The sequence below is a fragment of the Pipistrellus kuhlii genome, unplaced genomic scaffold (genome assembly GCF_014108245.1).
Source record: "Pipistrellus kuhlii isolate mPipKuh1 unplaced genomic scaffold, mPipKuh1.p scaffold_m20_p_1, whole genome shotgun sequence".
In the NCBI taxonomy this organism is placed as follows: Eukaryota; Metazoa; Chordata; class Mammalia; order Chiroptera; family Vespertilionidae; genus Pipistrellus; species Pipistrellus kuhlii.
In genome coordinates, this window is record NW_023425404.1 from 17,481,841 (window position 1) to 17,498,829 (window position 16,989).

Below are 16,989 nucleotides of genomic sequence, written 5' to 3' on the forward strand. Positions count from 1 at the left end.
ATTGGACCCACAATACAAAACTATTTCTATCATTCAGCTGGTTGAACTTCTGTAACAGTAGGAAAACATATTAAAAGTCTGACAGCTCTAGCTTGTCCTGAGGCAGTTGCTTGTGTAGCTCTCTCATTTTCATTCTGGAATGTTGTGTATCTGGCTGTGGTACACAGAATCCTTTGTTCCCTAACAGGGACTCTGCTACACTATTGTAACCAAACACACTGACATTCTTGCTGAAACTTATGTCTACTCAAAGCTTAAGATTATTGAAAAAACATAACTCAAAACAGAATCTAAACTTTATGGTGCTTAAGTTGAAATGTAAATGTTAAACCTCACATCTTACATAGATTCATATGAATATCCAATCTACCTAGTTTTTCTTTATCAAATTTAAGACGTTAATCTTTTTCCAAAATGACTTTTATATTACTTAGTTTTAATTTCCTCTTATTTTTCAAATTATAATTCATGACTAAAATGAAACAAAATGTTTTTGCTTAAAATTAGCTTATAGGGTGACTAAATTCAGACTATCAGTTTACCGCTCTCAAAGCCCCCTTTAACAGAACAGATTCTGAGATTCAAAGTACAATCAATTGATTTTTTACATTTTGTACCCAGAGAAACATCATCACTTTCCAGCTAGAAATTTCATTCACTTAAAACAGGATTTGTTTTTATACAACACTTTTATTTTGTGAGTGATAAAGCACTATTGGAAATATCAAAGGAGATAAAAATAAAACTTAAGTGAAATTAAAAGGCAACAGATACATTACCCTCTACCAAACAAATACAGAATATATATTCTTACTAGTGTGCATGGAACATACACCAATACAGAACACAAGTTGGACCATAAATTAAGGTCCAACAGAGTATGTTCTTTGACCACAATGGAATTACAAATCAATAAAATATTTTTTGAAATCTCTAAACAGGTGGAAATTACATACTTCTAAAAACAAAACAAAACAAAAACAACCACCCATGGGCATGCCCTAACTGGTTTGGCTCAGTGGATAGAGTGTCGGCCTGCAGACTGAAAGATCCTAGGTTCGATTCTGGTCAAGGGCATGTACCTTGGTTGCGGGCACATCTCCAGTAGAAGGTGTGCAGGAGGCAGCTGATCAATGCTTCTCTCTCATCAATGTTTCTAACTTTCCCTCTCCCTTCCTCTTTGTAAAAATTCAATAAAATATATTAAAAAAATAAATAAAACCCATGGGCTAAAGAAGAAGGTGACATAGAGAATAGAAAGCATTTTAACAAAATAATAATGAGAAATATAACTTCCAATTCTATAGAACACAACACTAAACAACTGCTGAAATTTGTTGCTTCATATTATTAGAAAAGATTTAAAACTCATCTACGGAAGACAGTAGAGCAAGTACAAATTAATGTAAATTAGAACGAAAGAATAAAAACAAGACATGTCAATTAAACAGAAAACAAACAAAGAAAATTAACAAAGACAAAAGTACTCATTTCTTTTTCTAAAGGGTTTCGAGTATTCCTTTTAATTTCCATATAAATTTTAAAATCCTTTCAATTTCTACAATAAAGCCTGCTGAGATTTTTTTTAAACAGCCACAGATTTCTTGATATATTAATTCATTTAAAACTCACCCATTTAAAATGTGCAATTCAAGAGGTTTTAGTATAGTCACAGAGCTGTGCAATGAGCACCACAATTCAATTTCAGAACATTTTCATCACTCCCCGCCCCACTCCCCAAAAAACTATACCTATTAGCAGCCACTCCCCATTTTCTATCATTCCAGCCCTAGGCAACTACTCATCTACAGTAGGTCATATAGATTTGTTCATCCTGGGCATTTCATAAAATGGAATCATACACTATATGGTCTATGTTATAGTATATATCACTTCATTCCTTTTTATGACTATTTTCCAAGATTTAAAATAAAGCTACGGTATTCAATTCAATATTAGCATAAATACATGATTCGAGTCCGGAAATAACCTATAATCACCCCCCAACACCCTCTTTGCTCATTATTTGTGGTCATTTTTTTTTTACAAAAGTACAAATGTAATTCAATGGGAAAAAGGACCCCCCTCCCCCCGAAGAAATGATTGTACAGCAACTGGATATCCACATGTGATCTAAAGAACAAAACAAAAAGCCAATCTCCACTCTTACCTCACACTAAAATAGAGATGAACCTGAGATAGATCACAGAACTAAAAGTAAAAGCTAATACAAGAAAGTTTTTATAAAAAACCAAAGGATAAAATATTCATAATCCTGGAGTAGACAAATTTTTTTAGTATAAAAAACCCATTAACTATAAGGAAAATAAAAAAGTGTACTTCAGTGTGCATACATATGAGCCTAACCAGGGGTCAAGGACAATAGGGGGGTAGGGGCATGAGTAAGGAGGTGTAGAGGATTGGAAGGGGGGGGGGGGGGGAGTTTGAGGACAATATGTGATACCTTAATCAATAAAGAAATTTTTTTTTAAAAAGTGTACTTCGCTAAGTTTAAACATTTCTGATCTTCAAAATAATTAGATACAAAGACTGAGAAAATATTTATATACAGATATAAAGAATAAGAAAAATAACAATTAAAAAAATAAGACTTGAGGCAGTTCACAAAAGAACATGCCTAAACGACTATGTGAAATGATGCTATCATCAGTCAACAGGAAAATGTATAGTGATAACACTTCACACCTACAACAACTAAAAAACTGCTACACACAATAGTAAAAGTTGGTAAAAATGTGGAGCTAATGGAACCAAAGTGAGAGCATAAAGTGGCAAAATGTTTTTAACACAATTTGGCAGTTTTTATACAGTTAAACAGGCACTTAGCATTTGATGCAACTCAAGAGGATGAAAACATATGTCCACCAAAAGAACATGAATGTTTAGGGCAGCTTTGGTCACACCAACTAAAAGTTGGAAACCACCCAAATATTTTTAACTGGTAAGTGGACAAATTGTAATATATTTAGATCATGGTATACATTGCACTTAGCAATAGAAAATATGAACTATTGTTAGATGCAACATAGATCAATATCAAAACATTATACTGATATAGAGCCAGATGCCAACTTAAACATATTATGTGGTCCCATTTATGTTAATTTTAAGAACAGACAAAACAAATGTATTGTGACATAAAGCAGATTCGTGTTTGCCTTGGGAAGGTTGGAGGGGTATTAACATAAAAGAAACATGAGAGAAATTTTTGGAGTGATGAAACTGTTCTAAATCTTGATTGGCATAGTAGTAACACAGATATGCATTTTGCCAAAACTCAATGAATTATACAAGTAAAATGTATGCATTTTATTTATGTAAAGTAACTTCAATAAAGTTGATTTTTAAAAATTAGAAAATTCTAATTAAAAAATCAAGCATATTGTATACCATTAAAACATTTTGGTTCTGATTAAGTCCATGCTTTAAAAATAGGTGTAACTGGTATCTTTCTCACTCAAATTAGGATGACTAATTTAAAATAAAGTAGGTAAAAAATGCCATGAGAGCACTGCCAGAGAACACTAACCAAAACAAAGTTGCTTATCGTGCTTTGGAACGGTGCATGGCCTTTAGCACAACACCGAATCCTTGTTGAAGAAGAGCCTAACTAAAAAAGAGCATGCATGCTTGAAACAGAAAATAAGGCTGAACAAGCAGAATGGATCGTTGGTCCTTAAGATGCATTCCTTTCCTTTTCTTGTTTACCAGTTACTGGGCACTAAGTTTCATAGAGTATTAACCTTATTTTTCTTATTGCCACAAAATATTAATAGCAAGTGACCACGTCTTATATTTCTTGTGTATCATCCCAAGTGCTAAGGATACTCTGATCCCACTTACTTATGAACTTATAATTGTGCTGCAAAAAATAAAGAAGGGGTGAAACACTACTCTAACTAGCTAATCTACTTAGCTTAAACATTATGTTCAACATATAGGATGGGGAAATTCCTGATGTCTAGAGCCTAAGACATTGAAAAATACTAGCTTCCCATTATATAGACTGAATAAGAAATGAAAGTAGACCTAGAGTGAAAAAGAGTATCTTGAAGTAGAAGGATTGGTGGCTGTGGTAAAGTCAAGAATCGAAGGAAAAGCGTGTTATTATATACTTTGGATAACTTTCAAGAAGAACATTATTACTTGTTTTTATGGCTTTTAAGGAGAGGTAGGGGCATAGCAAATGAAATGAGATTAAGTGACTCCGCTATTAAATAGAAATATTATAAAAATCAGAAAAAAACAAGGAAGACTAAGTATTTGTTACTTTGACAAAGCAATTCACATGACAGTTTTTAGTTCACACATTTAAGTAAAAAGCCATATCATCGAATTATTAACAATGTTTAGTATATAATAGACTACCTCAACCATGTTCAGCATCTAAAATAATTTTTAAAATTTTCCATTTCAGATCATGTAAGAAGATCAAGGGGAGGAGACAAAAAATATAAAGTTTCAATGAGAAAAAAGAGAAAAACAAGGGCACTCAATACTGGCTCCCCGCACATGGAGAATATCTGCAGAGAACAGTGGGCAATCCCTAAGAATATGATGATCCCTTGTTGTATGTGTTAGAAGTATCACATAATCCCTGCTGGAAGATCAAGGAAGTGTTAAGGAATGCCAAATCTTGCCATATATTTGGGGTACAATAGGGAATAAATGGGGAACAACAAGAGAAGCCACCTTCTTTGGAGAACTGCCAGAGTCTAACCAGAGGCAATCATGGCAATTTTGGGGAAAGTGATATGGCAGAAAGAATAATCATTTTGAAAGCTCAAGCTGATATAGTTTTTAAGTATCGTGTCATAATAGCCAGGATTGTTTCATGTTTACTTTCAGTGGAATTATACAACAGTATAATAACTCTACCTTTGGATTCTTGCCCTCTTTGGCCAACAATGCCCGAAGTCTTTCTTGTGAGGGGGGAGCAATAAAAATAATATATGGTTTCAAGTCTGAATTCCGGAGAGTCTTCAATGACTGAAAAGAAAAGATATTTTGGATCTTTAAAATAATTTTCTTGATTTAACTACTTCCCAATAACATACTTGGAATATAATAATGTCATTAAACAACAATAACACCATAACCTATGAGTGTTTCCAAACATCTTTGTAACAAAAAATTCACAATATTTTAGGATCCTATTTACTGTAAATATATATTGTATATTTATAAAATCACACACACACACACAATTGGTTCACTCTTTTTATGTAATGAAATAAAAATAAATGAAGGATTACACTATGTAATGTTAAAATACCCTGTTTATAAGATCACATGCAGATTATAATAACCATATTAAAAATTCATTTTAGAGAAAGTAGAAATGAGCAGTCAGTTTACAGTGTGCCAGGTTCTAAATGGAAGCACAGAGAGAAAAACTTCACACACACACAAATTTTGGAAAAGCACATCCAAGAAAAGGAGACTATCTGAATTGCGAGGTGTGGCTTTTTAAATTTTAAAAAAAATCTTCACCAGAAGATATTTTTCTGTTGATTTTTAGAGAGAGTATAAGAGAGAGGGAAAGACAGAGAGGAATATCGATGTGAGAGACACACATCAATTGGTTGCTTCCTCACAAGCCCTGACCAGGGCCTGGGCAGGGGAAGAGCCTGTAACCAATGTATGTACCCTTGACTGGAATCAAACCTGGGACCCTTTGGTCTATAGGCGGAAGCTCTATCCACTAAGCTAAACTAGCTTCAGCGGGAGGTGTGGCTTTCATTTCACCTTTGTCACCACATGACAGCGTGCTGTCAACTGAAGCAGTCCATCAGAATGGGAATTATAGGGTCGTCCCCTCCCTATATTAACTTAAAAACATTAAGACAATATGTTTAACTTCTCAATGTTCTTTGTTACATCTGCTGGCCCAAATAATACAAGAATTCTGAAGGAGTTTAGTAAAAACATTTATACTTCTCTCAAATGTTTACAATTGAAATAGTAGACTAAACTCTTTTATCTACTAAAAAAAACAAAAACAAAGAAAATCTAATTATTTCAAGAGCCATTTTATTTATTTCTATTATTATTTTTTAATCCTCATTAGAGGATATGTTTTTATTAATCGTTCTAGAGAGAAAGATAAAAATCTTGGCCAGGTATCAAACCTGCAACCTAGGTATGTACCATGAATGGGAATTGAACTCATAACCTTTTGGTGTATGGGACAACACTCCAATCAACTGAGCTAGGGCTCAAGGGAACAATTTTAGAGTCAATTTCCTTTCCTAAATATTTATTAACCACTGCTATTATTTCCTAAGTTGACATATGCAGATTTATTAAGAAAGTTTTATTCTGAAGCTGTCTAGACTAGAAAAACTTTTTTACAACTAACAATCTTTAAAATCCCCACTTTCTAAGTTACTGTATTAAATTTTAGAAAATATGTACATGTATATGTGTAGGTATGTATGTATGTATTTGACTGAGAAAATTGAGATTTAGCAATCTGTCTGGTTTCAGATAGGGAGTAGTGGGGAAAAGTTATATGAGAACTTAATTAGGTGCTGTGGTTCTTGGACCAAAATACAGTATCCACTAAATTACTTTGCAAAAAATGTCCTTAAGTTCAAGACCCTAAACCAAAACAGCTTTACCTGTGTACGAAGACTTAAAAGACATATTTTTCCGGAGTTGATCACTTGCCGTACAGAATCTATGCTGGTTCCATATAGATTTTTCTCAAATTCACCATGCTCAATGAACTTTCCAGCTGCTATATCTGCTTCGAATGCTTGCCGAGAAACAAAGTGGTAATCTCTACCGGCTACTTCATGGTCTCGCCTATTGCGAGTTGTATCTAGACAGACAAAATCAGGTAAAAATAATTGATATTGATCATGGTAAGGATGGGGAGTAATTTTGCTAATCAGAAAAAAAGTTTTATTTCATAATACAGATTATACAATAATGAACTGAGGAAATGTTAGGAACATTTAGGAATGTGTTTAATTTAATACTGGTTTTATTTCTAAATTGAGAAATGAACAAAAATTTGTCTCTTGTATGCTATTAATAGTTACATTAATAATAATATATTTTATGTTTACACTTTAAATTAATTCATCTTGCATTTAAAACACTACTATTCACCTTTTCTGAAGTTTATTTCTATGAGATTAGGTGCTATGTAAGGTACAATATAATTTTTAAACAGAACTTCTGTGGTCAGAGATTATGTCTAAATTTCTATCTTCTTCATTAGTTGTTGAAACCCGATGTTGATTCCATAGTGAACAGGGAATTATAGGAAGTGCAAAATGAAGTTCATTTAGAAAGTGATTAGTACCATATCCTTAAGAAAATTGAAATTTCTCAAGAAGATTTGGTTAAAACAAAGTTTTTCTTTCGTGACAACAATGTTTTGATAATTGCCTGTGTAAGTTAGATTCTAAAGCGGTGAACTGAAAGCACAGGAAAATGGGAATGCATCCAAACTTACGAGGAACTGCAGCTGCAAAGCGGTCTTTCTCTTTGTTCATGAGCCTCTGACGTAATTCATTCTGGCCACAGTTCTGTGGGCCAATCAAAATGATAGGTCTTTTCCTATTTGCTGGCTGATGATAAAGTGACATTTCCTCATAAGTTAAGATTTCTTCATTGTCATAGTCTTTAGAAAAAGAAAAAGTTAAGCTCTTTAGACAGACTTACTGCTACGTAATAAACATACACTCATACATCTTCCGAAAAAACTGAAAGAGCACAATTTATTATTAAAAACGCGTAACTTTTTGGATCAAGATAGTATTATATCACGAGTATTTTCCCCTGTCATTATAGCCTTTCCAGAATACTATGAAAATAAATCAGACAATATATGAATCATTATAGAAATGTTTATTGCTTCTCTTATTTCAGACTGTTTGAATGTTTAATATAATAGGACAATACTGATCCTTACGCAAAATAGCTAGTTTGCAGTCAGTACTTTGACAGGGGGTAGGGTACCAGGTGGTAAACTAATGAGAATAACATCTACAATTTTGCAAAATGATGATACTAACACATTATTTAGAGGGTTAGTTTAAGGATCAGACCTAATGTGCATGCTGAGCACAATACGTGGTATGAACATTCAAAATAGTGGCTACAATCAGAGATATCAGAGAAAGCTGAAAAACTTTTCTGAGATGATATAACTTGCCATTCACACTTCCTGCTTTTATATTTACTTTGTTCTGGAATATGAGGTCATGATTCAAGAAGAGGTATAAATTACGATGGGGGAGGGGCTAACATTCCTAAAGCCCATAATTCAGATGAAATCAGAGCTGGTAAGCCGGAAGAACAAAGGCAGACAATAGCAGCCTGCCATCTTCTCACGCGCACCAGTTCCTCTGACTGGGAAAGAACGTCAGAGGTGTGGTCAGACCCTCCCACTCTGATTCCATGGGAGCAGGGGCCACCTTCCTTGTGCTAGAGCTTGGCCCAGAGCACAGAGTACGAACTATATCTGCTTAGATTTCAGCTCAACCATATCTTAGTTGTAAGAACTTAAGCAGGTTACTTTAATATCTGAATTTGAATTTATTTACCTGTATGATCAAGGAATTTATTGTGAGAACTAAATGGATGAAGGTATTAAAAGTATATATAGTTAGCTTCCTTAGAATAAAAGTTATGAGTTATTATTAATAAAAAATATTAATTATGATGACACCTTCCCTTCCCAAAATCTTTTCACTCTGAAAAGGCTGAGTTCCTGGCAGCACTGTGATGTACAGACTTGGTTCATAATCTGTAGATTTCAGATTTGCAAATTTTCTAGAGTACAATAGCTATTCGAGCTGAATTAATTAATTTTAGTGCACTTCAAAACATGAAATACAGATTTAATCATTTACCCAAATATAGAGGAAAGGATTAAAAATTCAATAAATCTTCTTAGTTATATAAATATAACAAAGTGTTAAGTTTTATTTAAAAAATTAAAGTAAATGGAATCTCTGATATAGTTTTATACAGAGTTTTTCAACAATTTATATAATTTTTGTCACTGACTTAAGTTAAGCTGCCTAAAAAACTTCAAGATACTGATAAATCTTATAAATTGTTTAAGAAGTTAAGGATTGCCTTGACTTTATTATTTGGCTTGTTTCTAACATGAACCAAAGCAGAGGTAGAATATCTGATGCCCATACAGGACCAACCAAGAAGGTAATGAGAGCAGTAAATCAGGTTGCTTTATAAAAATGGAAGTTGTAGAAACTGTTAAACAAAGACAGTAGTAGGTGCCCAATATAAAGGCAACAGCCATCATCAGGTACAGCAGAGTGTTGTCTCTTGGGAATATGAGTCACATGTTATTAGAGCTTTTGATTTTAAGAGAAGTACCAACTTTAAAATAGAACAAAAAACTCCATGTACTTGACAGCTAGCAGGTAGCAGGCTCTGTGGAATGAATTGTTTTAGTAACAGGAGTTATTATAGACAAAATATTGTTTACTTTAAATACAGCTATATTGTTAGAATTTGTTAGAAGCATGTATCAATTTCACAGAGTTTGAGTAGAAAAAAAATTGAGAGAAATTTCAGTTCCATTTCCTCAAAATTAGAGAAATATCCATATAGCACTACACACACACACACACACACACACACATATTGTACTTTAATTTTTATACCAGTTTTCTTCAAATTCAAAAGACTGCATTACTCATAGGATTCTAAAGGAAATATTTTTGTTAAATGACTTTCTTAAGCCCTTGTGTCACATTAAGAGGCAAAACAGGACCAGAAACAAAACTACCTGAAAATATCAATTTAATTTTGGCCTCTTTCAGATATAAATCCAGTTATCACTGGGAGTGGAACTTACCATCATTTTTATTGGCATTATATAAAACCTTTTTCCTCTTCTTTTTATTCTTCTTTGCACACCACAGTTTTCCTGTTGAATAATCATAAACATAACTATAAATGTGGTATTTGTTTCCTTAAACAAAGCTACATATTTCAAATAGAAGCACTCAAATAGTTAATTTAAACTCATAAACATTACAGTTTTCATAGGAAAACTCTTTCCAGGGAAGTATTTGCAATATTTAAATCCTGTCCTTTCTTTACAGTTCTAAGATAACCAGTTTTGCCTTTTACATCACTCTTGCCATGAATACATCTTTCATGCCAGTTCTAACTGATATGTAAATTTAAATATACTTAAAGATGAAGAACAAAAAAATCTCTCATTAATGCCAAATAAAAATGTCCAACCTGATTTTTCTGGCTCCTTGTCTTCTTCTATTGTTTGCTTCATGGCTTCCCTTTGCTGTTGAAAGCTTTTCCCTTAAGAGCAGAAAGGAAAAAGAGTAAAATATTTAAGACAGAAGAATAGAAGTATTTTTTAAAAACATCAAGGGAAAACACCAGGAGTAACTACTCATTTATATGCCCTCCTAATTCCTTCTGTCAGCTATGATTATAAATAAGCCTCCAAATGTTTAACATATTAAGTTTCAATCTCACTCTCAATCAATTCTAAGACATTTTTTACTAGACTATCTTACTTATTAGAAAAGATAAATGATAAGCTAGTGTTAGAAAATTTAATAGCTCAATTTTTACAAAGCTTTCATTCAGTAGTTATTAAATGAAAAGTATTATGCTGGATTATTCGGACTTATGGGAAATCAAGCAAATTCATTCTAGAAGTTAACTTTACAAAATAATATGTGAATATTCATCAATTTTTAACTCCAAGACACTACTCAACATATTCCCTTTTATTTATTCTTTCCTCTTTTTCTTTGTATGTATGTATGTATGTTTAAATGATTTTTAAAATTTCCACCTTTACTAATGATACAAATAAATGAAAACAATACTATTTTTCCTCTAAGAATTATGTTTTTAATATAGAAAGCTATCAAGGTTTCTGACCTTCATTTTATTTTAAGACATTTACCTTAAATCCAAATACATTTTTTTCTGAAGGCTGAAAATAATTTTACTTCAAAATTTCTGTATTAGAGGTCTACTTTTACATTATATTGTTATATCTACTTCCCATTTCATGCCAGGGATTCTTATTCCATCTATGTTGGAATAACCTATAGAATGAAGTGTGTTTCATAAAATCACAAGTGAAAATAATGAGTTTGATACACATAAGAAGTATTAAAGGCAACCAGGTTATCTCTAGAGCTATACAGATTGTATTTCTAGGGAAACAAATAACTCTGACTAGAGGGGAAATTTTAAGAGCATTAATATTTGAAAACAAGTATTTGTCTTTAACAGAGAAAAAAATAAGGAACAAAATAATTTTAATAATTTACATATTAAGATGTTTAAAAACATTACAGTGTGATACTTCTATGGCACATTTTTATAGTATGCACATATGTAACTGTTTTTGAAAGAGAATCAGACACCAATGGGACATGGGCATTATGACCTCTTAAAAATCCTTCTAACAGAAAACCATTATCAAACTCAAACTAAGGTGGGTCCATTTATTTGTCCCATAAAAGACCTGCAAATGATATCACTGAAATCTCCTTGACTCATCTATATACTTTCAGAAACTCAATGTAATCAATCTGTCAATAAACACCAGTTCTAAATATTTATGGGCTAAGGCTGGCATGGTAAGAAGATATCAAATTGATATTTGGCAGAAGCACTGAGTAGAGAACCATGATGATTGCCCAATACTCCAGGATTCTTGAGGAATGTCCTGCAGCTGATATTGTGAAGAATCAATGGTAAAGCATCAGCCACTCAGTATGAGAAGCTCATTCATTCCTCCTTTCCTGAAATATTACCAAATATAGACAAATTTCTTTCCAGCTTTTGGGTTTGAAAGCAGATGACTTGTAACTTTCTATAATCTCATACACATAAAGAACAGATCTAATATTATATTACATAGTAATTTCATTCTAAAGCCCAACAAATTGGTCACAATTGTATTCAAGATATTTATGCTACAGTTGCAACATAAAAACCCAACTGCATGAAAAAGAAATTATTCAAAATTATTTTTAAAAGGCATGAAAAAGTTTTCTCTGTGAAGGTCTGCTTTTTAAATGTTCTTTTACCTATATATGTACTTTCTACAATTTTGTCCTTACCTGGAACAAGCCCAGCTAGAGGCTGATTATCTTCATCCCCATCCCTGTAGGCCTGCCACCAGTTTGGATCTTCCTGGCTGATCACATGAAGTATATCCCCTTTTTGAAAAGAGAGACCTAACTCTCGACATGGAACATATGGGTCATCTGAAGGGTCATAATCAAAATGAGCTTTTACATGGATCTAAAAGATAAAAAGGGTAAAAAAAAAAAAAAAATGATGAAATGGCAACACAAAATACTTAGTATAAATATAATTAAAATTTTATGGTTTTTCATTAGTGCAAAGAAATTATGAGCTGAAAGAGGGAAGTCTAGTTAAATAACAGTATTTGGGGAGCAGTATTTTCTTAGGCTCATCTGTTTTCTTCAGTTAAGTTCATCTCTCTGTTGACTGCATATGTGTACAAGTGTATGCAAAACACTATCATTAGTTACTAACAAGCTGAGGTGCTAAGGAGCTTTGGAGGTTTAAATGAAGCAAAAGGTATATAATAAAGGCACCCCCCCCACGTCTGTCTCCCTTCCTGATCTGTAAAAACAAGAACTCTGCGGTAGCCCTCAGATATCTCTAATCTATAAAACAGACATCTTGATTTTCTCCCCAAATCTGTTTTCCTCCAGATTTCCTTTTAATAAGAAGCACCACTATCCACTCAGTTGTTCAAGCATCATTGCTTCCTCTTTCCTTTACCCTTCACATTCATTACAAGGTCCTGTCATTTCTACTTCCAGTACACAGCCTGACTAATTTTCTGCACTGCCACAGCTATCATCCACGTTACGCCATCATCATACTTCATAATGACTTCAGCAACAGTTTCCTAAATCTTCTTGCTTCCTTATTGGCTTTACTGATCCAATTTATACATAGAAGCCAGAAATGTTTTGTATTTTGTTTGTGAAATAAAAATCAGATCATTTACTATGTTTAGAATCCAAACTCCCTGCATGGCCAAGGAAACCTGCTTGACCTAGCCCTATCTACCTCTCTAGCCTCATCTCATAGAATCCCCTCCTCGCCTCTTGACTCTCCTGACTCTCCAGCTTTGCTCCATGCCCTCAGACTTTCCAAAAACGAAATTCTTTAGGTATTTTACCAGAAAGCTCTTCTGGCAATTAACAGGCCTGGCATCATCTTATTCTACGGTCTTGGCTTCATGTTGCCTTCTCCAAGAGGCCTTTCCTGACCATCTATGTAATTGATTCCACTTATTTTTATTCTCAATGTTCACACTGTGCTTATTCCTACCTTATCACTTACTGCAAACTATAATTATTTTGCATGTTCATTATTATAAACCCAATGTTTAGCACAGTGCCCAATACACAAAAGAGATCCAACAGATGTTCATTGTAAGGAAAATAATTTTTTAGGACTCCTAAGAATATATTCCAATAATTAAAATTAATGTCATTGGGCTAGTGGCTATTTCTATGGTTTGTATCCCTTCACTGTAACTTTAGCATCCTCCTATCCTGAGGCCTTTACATTACCCTTAAACTACTTTTCTCTATCCTCCCAACCTTGACCCCACAAATCAGAAGACTTCATGAAGGCATGCTCTCAGTTTTATTAAGTTCTTTGAGCTGAAAATAAACTGTGATGCAGAAACCCAATATTTAGTGGCTTTGTGGGATATTACCTGTTACACTACCCAGCAGTTAGAAGCATAGGTCCTGGAATAGGCATGGGTTCTAGTCCTGACTCAGTCATTTACCAATAGTGGGCTTGGGCAATTAACTTGACTGTTCTAGTTCTAGTTTGAATGCCTGTTGAATGGGAATAATAAAGATATCTATATTTAATGGGGATGCTGTGAGAATTAAATGAGATAAAATATATAAAATAATTAGTACTGTGCCCAGCACAGAGTAAATATCATACTAGCTAACATTTATTGGATAATCAGTACTCTGAATTTTCTAGTGCATAATCCATTACTAATAAGCAGTATGATCCCACTACATTTTAATTTATTCCTATGTTCATCTGATGGCACACATAAACTAATTACTAAAATCTATGGCACACTAAAAAATATATTTTTTGCAATAAGAATAATTTTAATTCATTCATGACTGGAAGGCTATTTTTTTGTTAGCTGTTGTCATATTGTAATTTGACAGTGTAAGGGAAAAGAGGTCAGTGTTCCTGACTAAATAGTCAGGTACTGCAGGTTTTAAAAATTCTTGGGGAATATAGTTTGAAAATCGCTGGATTAGAGCATTACTATATGAAAAATGTGCCTTCCACTCAAATATTCTATTTCCTCTCTCCATATTATTTCAATTATATTGTTAAATATAATCTAAAGTTTTATAGAGCTGTCTGGGAATTCTAACTTGTCTCTAAGTCAATGTGGAGAGAGAGAGAAACAGCATAGTTTAAGCAATTCATGTATCCTGGGATAAATGTGTTAGTCACTCAGGAAGTAAACTACGAAAGGGCCAAGACTTGTGCCCTCTCAAAAGGATAAAGCGCCACTTGTTGCTCTGTGTGGTGCATAAGGAAGTACCTCTCCTAACACTTTGCTCTTGCCATTTGTGACATAAATGAGCCAGTGAACATAGTACAGTTTTAGTTGAACACTTATAGTACTTTATCTACAAAAAGATACCTTTGCTCTTATTAGATCTTTACCTGTACCATAATGATGCTCAAGAAACTGGTTTTAATTTCTTAATCTCATAATTATTTTGCATATGCTAACAAAAATTATGATTTCCTGCCCTGGCCAAGCTGTTCGGTGGTTGGAGCATCGCTTGTGCACCAAAGGGTTCATTCCCCACCCCTCAATTGGGCACATGCAGGAGGCAACTGATCAATGTTTTTCTCTCTCCCCGCTTCCCTCCCGCTTTTTCTGAAAAGCAATGGAAAAAATATCCTTAGGTGAGGATTATCAACAACAACAAATAATGATTTCCTATCATCGTTTTCTTTTTTTGGAAACCTTCAGTTGCAAGCTTTAATAATAGTTCATTTTAAGCCAGTTATTTTTTATAAAAACTTTATAAGAGATATTGCAATTAAGAGTTTTTCACAAGAAATGGAGGAAAAAATATTGCACAACATTGTTTCTATTTTAAAAAGATCTCTATAAACCAAATACTGTATTATTTATTTTTTAAATCCTCACTCTAGGATATGTTTATAATTTTTAGAGCGAGAAGTCGGGGGGAGAGAAACTGATGTGAGAAACATACAGGTTGCCTCCTGTATGCACCCCAAGTAAGGATCAATCCGCAACCTTTTTTGTGTACAGGATGATGCTCCAACCAACTGAGCCACCTGGCCAGGCTCAAATGCTATCTTTGCAAAGAGCATCATTTCTTTTCCTTTCTATCCCTTTCTTTTATTTATTTATTTTTTGTGTTAATCCTCACCTGAGGATACTTTGCCATTGATCTTTAGAGAGTGGAAGGGGGGAGAAGAGACAGAGAGAGAAACATCAACATGAGAAAGACACATTGACTTCCTGCATGTACCCTGATCAGGACCAAGGACTGACTCTGCAATGAAGGTACCTGGTACCCTTGACCAGAATTGAACCCAGACCCTTCAGTCTGCAGGCTGATGCTCTATTCACTGAACTAAAACGGTGAGAGCTCTCCCTTTCTTTTAAAAGCCGCATACATACGGTCATATCCCTCCTCTGTGTGTCTTCTCTTAGAGAAGAGTTACTTTTGAAGTTCATGGCTTGTTTGCAGGAGGTATGTGGAAAGGCATAGTGCACAAAGAATCAGGCTACTGGAATCCAGATACAAACTGTTTCTTCATTTCTCCTCCTACAAAAGAACTTTATACAGAAGGAAGGATGCAAATGCAATACCAATTTTAATATGTTCCATAAAGAATAAAGGAAAAAGACGGATGATGATATATATTGAAAATGTGATGATATATTGAGGAAGAAGTGAAACTGTGTTCTGTTTTAAACGACTATGCTTTTATAAAAGTTAAGAGTAACAACAGATATAACAGATCAAGCTTTCATGCTAACCCAGCACTTAGAAGTCTGTAATTTTTTAACAGCTTTATCGAATAATTCATATACTATAAAAGGCACTATGTACATAACTAGATGGTTTAAATAAGAGTTGTATAACTACCAACAATTTTAGGACATTTTTGTCAGCCCCCAAAGAAACACCATATAGATTAACAATACCCCCCATTCCCTCCTCACTCACCACCCCTACACCTAAGAGGCTATTAATCTACTTTCTGTCTCTGTGGATTTACCTATTCTGGACAGTTCATATAAATTAACCAACACATGGCTTCTGTGACTGGCATCATTCACTTAGCATAATTTTATCAAGGTTAATCCAAGTTGAAGTATATTTTATTCCTTTTAATTGCCAAATAATATCACACATTTCATTTTCCATTCATTAGCTGGCAGACATTTGGGTTGTTTCTACTACCTGGCTACCCTATATAATAAAAGCCTAATATGCTAAGTGTCCAGACGTCCATTCAACCAATCAAAGTGTAATATGCTAATGATATGCTAAGACTGCTCAACAGCTATGACATGCACTGATCACCAGGGGACAGATGCTCCAACTGGTAGGTTAGCTTGCTGCTGGGGTCCAGCCAATCAGGACTAAGCGAGACAGGCTGGACATGCCCTGCAGCCCTCCTGCAATCTCTTCCTGGCTGGACAACCTCCTGTGTTCCTTCCTGGCCCTGACTGTGCACTGATGGGGTCCTTTGGCCTGATCTGTTCCCTCTTGCAATCTGGGACCTCTTGTTGGAGAGCCGGTTTTGGCCTAATCCCGTTCAATGCAGGAGTTGCCTCCTGGTGGTGTGCGCACTCCCCCTGTGGTGTGTGCACTCCCCCAGCCAGAAGCCTGGGTC

The 16,989-nt window shown here is 34.2% G+C and overlaps 1 protein-coding gene across 8 annotated transcripts in view; it reads right to left on the reverse strand.

Moving 5' to 3' along the window:
• The window catches only part of PALS1 (protein associated with LIN7 1, MAGUK p55 family member), a 75,355-nt gene that overhangs the window by 4,497 nt on the left and 53,869 nt on the right, over positions 1-16,989 (reverse strand). For 6 of the 8 annotated variants that reach the window (XM_045579586.1, XM_036433785.2, XM_036433800.2 and 3 more), the window contains 6 exons: positions 12,123-12,306; positions 10,261-10,332; positions 9,866-9,937; positions 7,490-7,657; positions 6,645-6,847; positions 4,900-5,010 (listed from right to left, as the gene is read on the reverse strand). In XM_045579586.1, the coding sequence (XP_045435542.1) occupies positions 4,900-5,010; positions 6,645-6,847; positions 7,490-7,657; positions 9,866-9,937; positions 10,261-10,332; positions 12,123-12,306 (810 nt within the window). The remainder of the gene's footprint in view (positions 1-4,899; positions 5,011-6,644; positions 6,848-7,489; positions 7,658-9,865; positions 9,938-10,260; positions 10,333-12,122; positions 12,307-16,989) is intronic. The other 2 variants (XM_036433775.2, XM_036433807.2) reach the window with 2 other exon arrangements.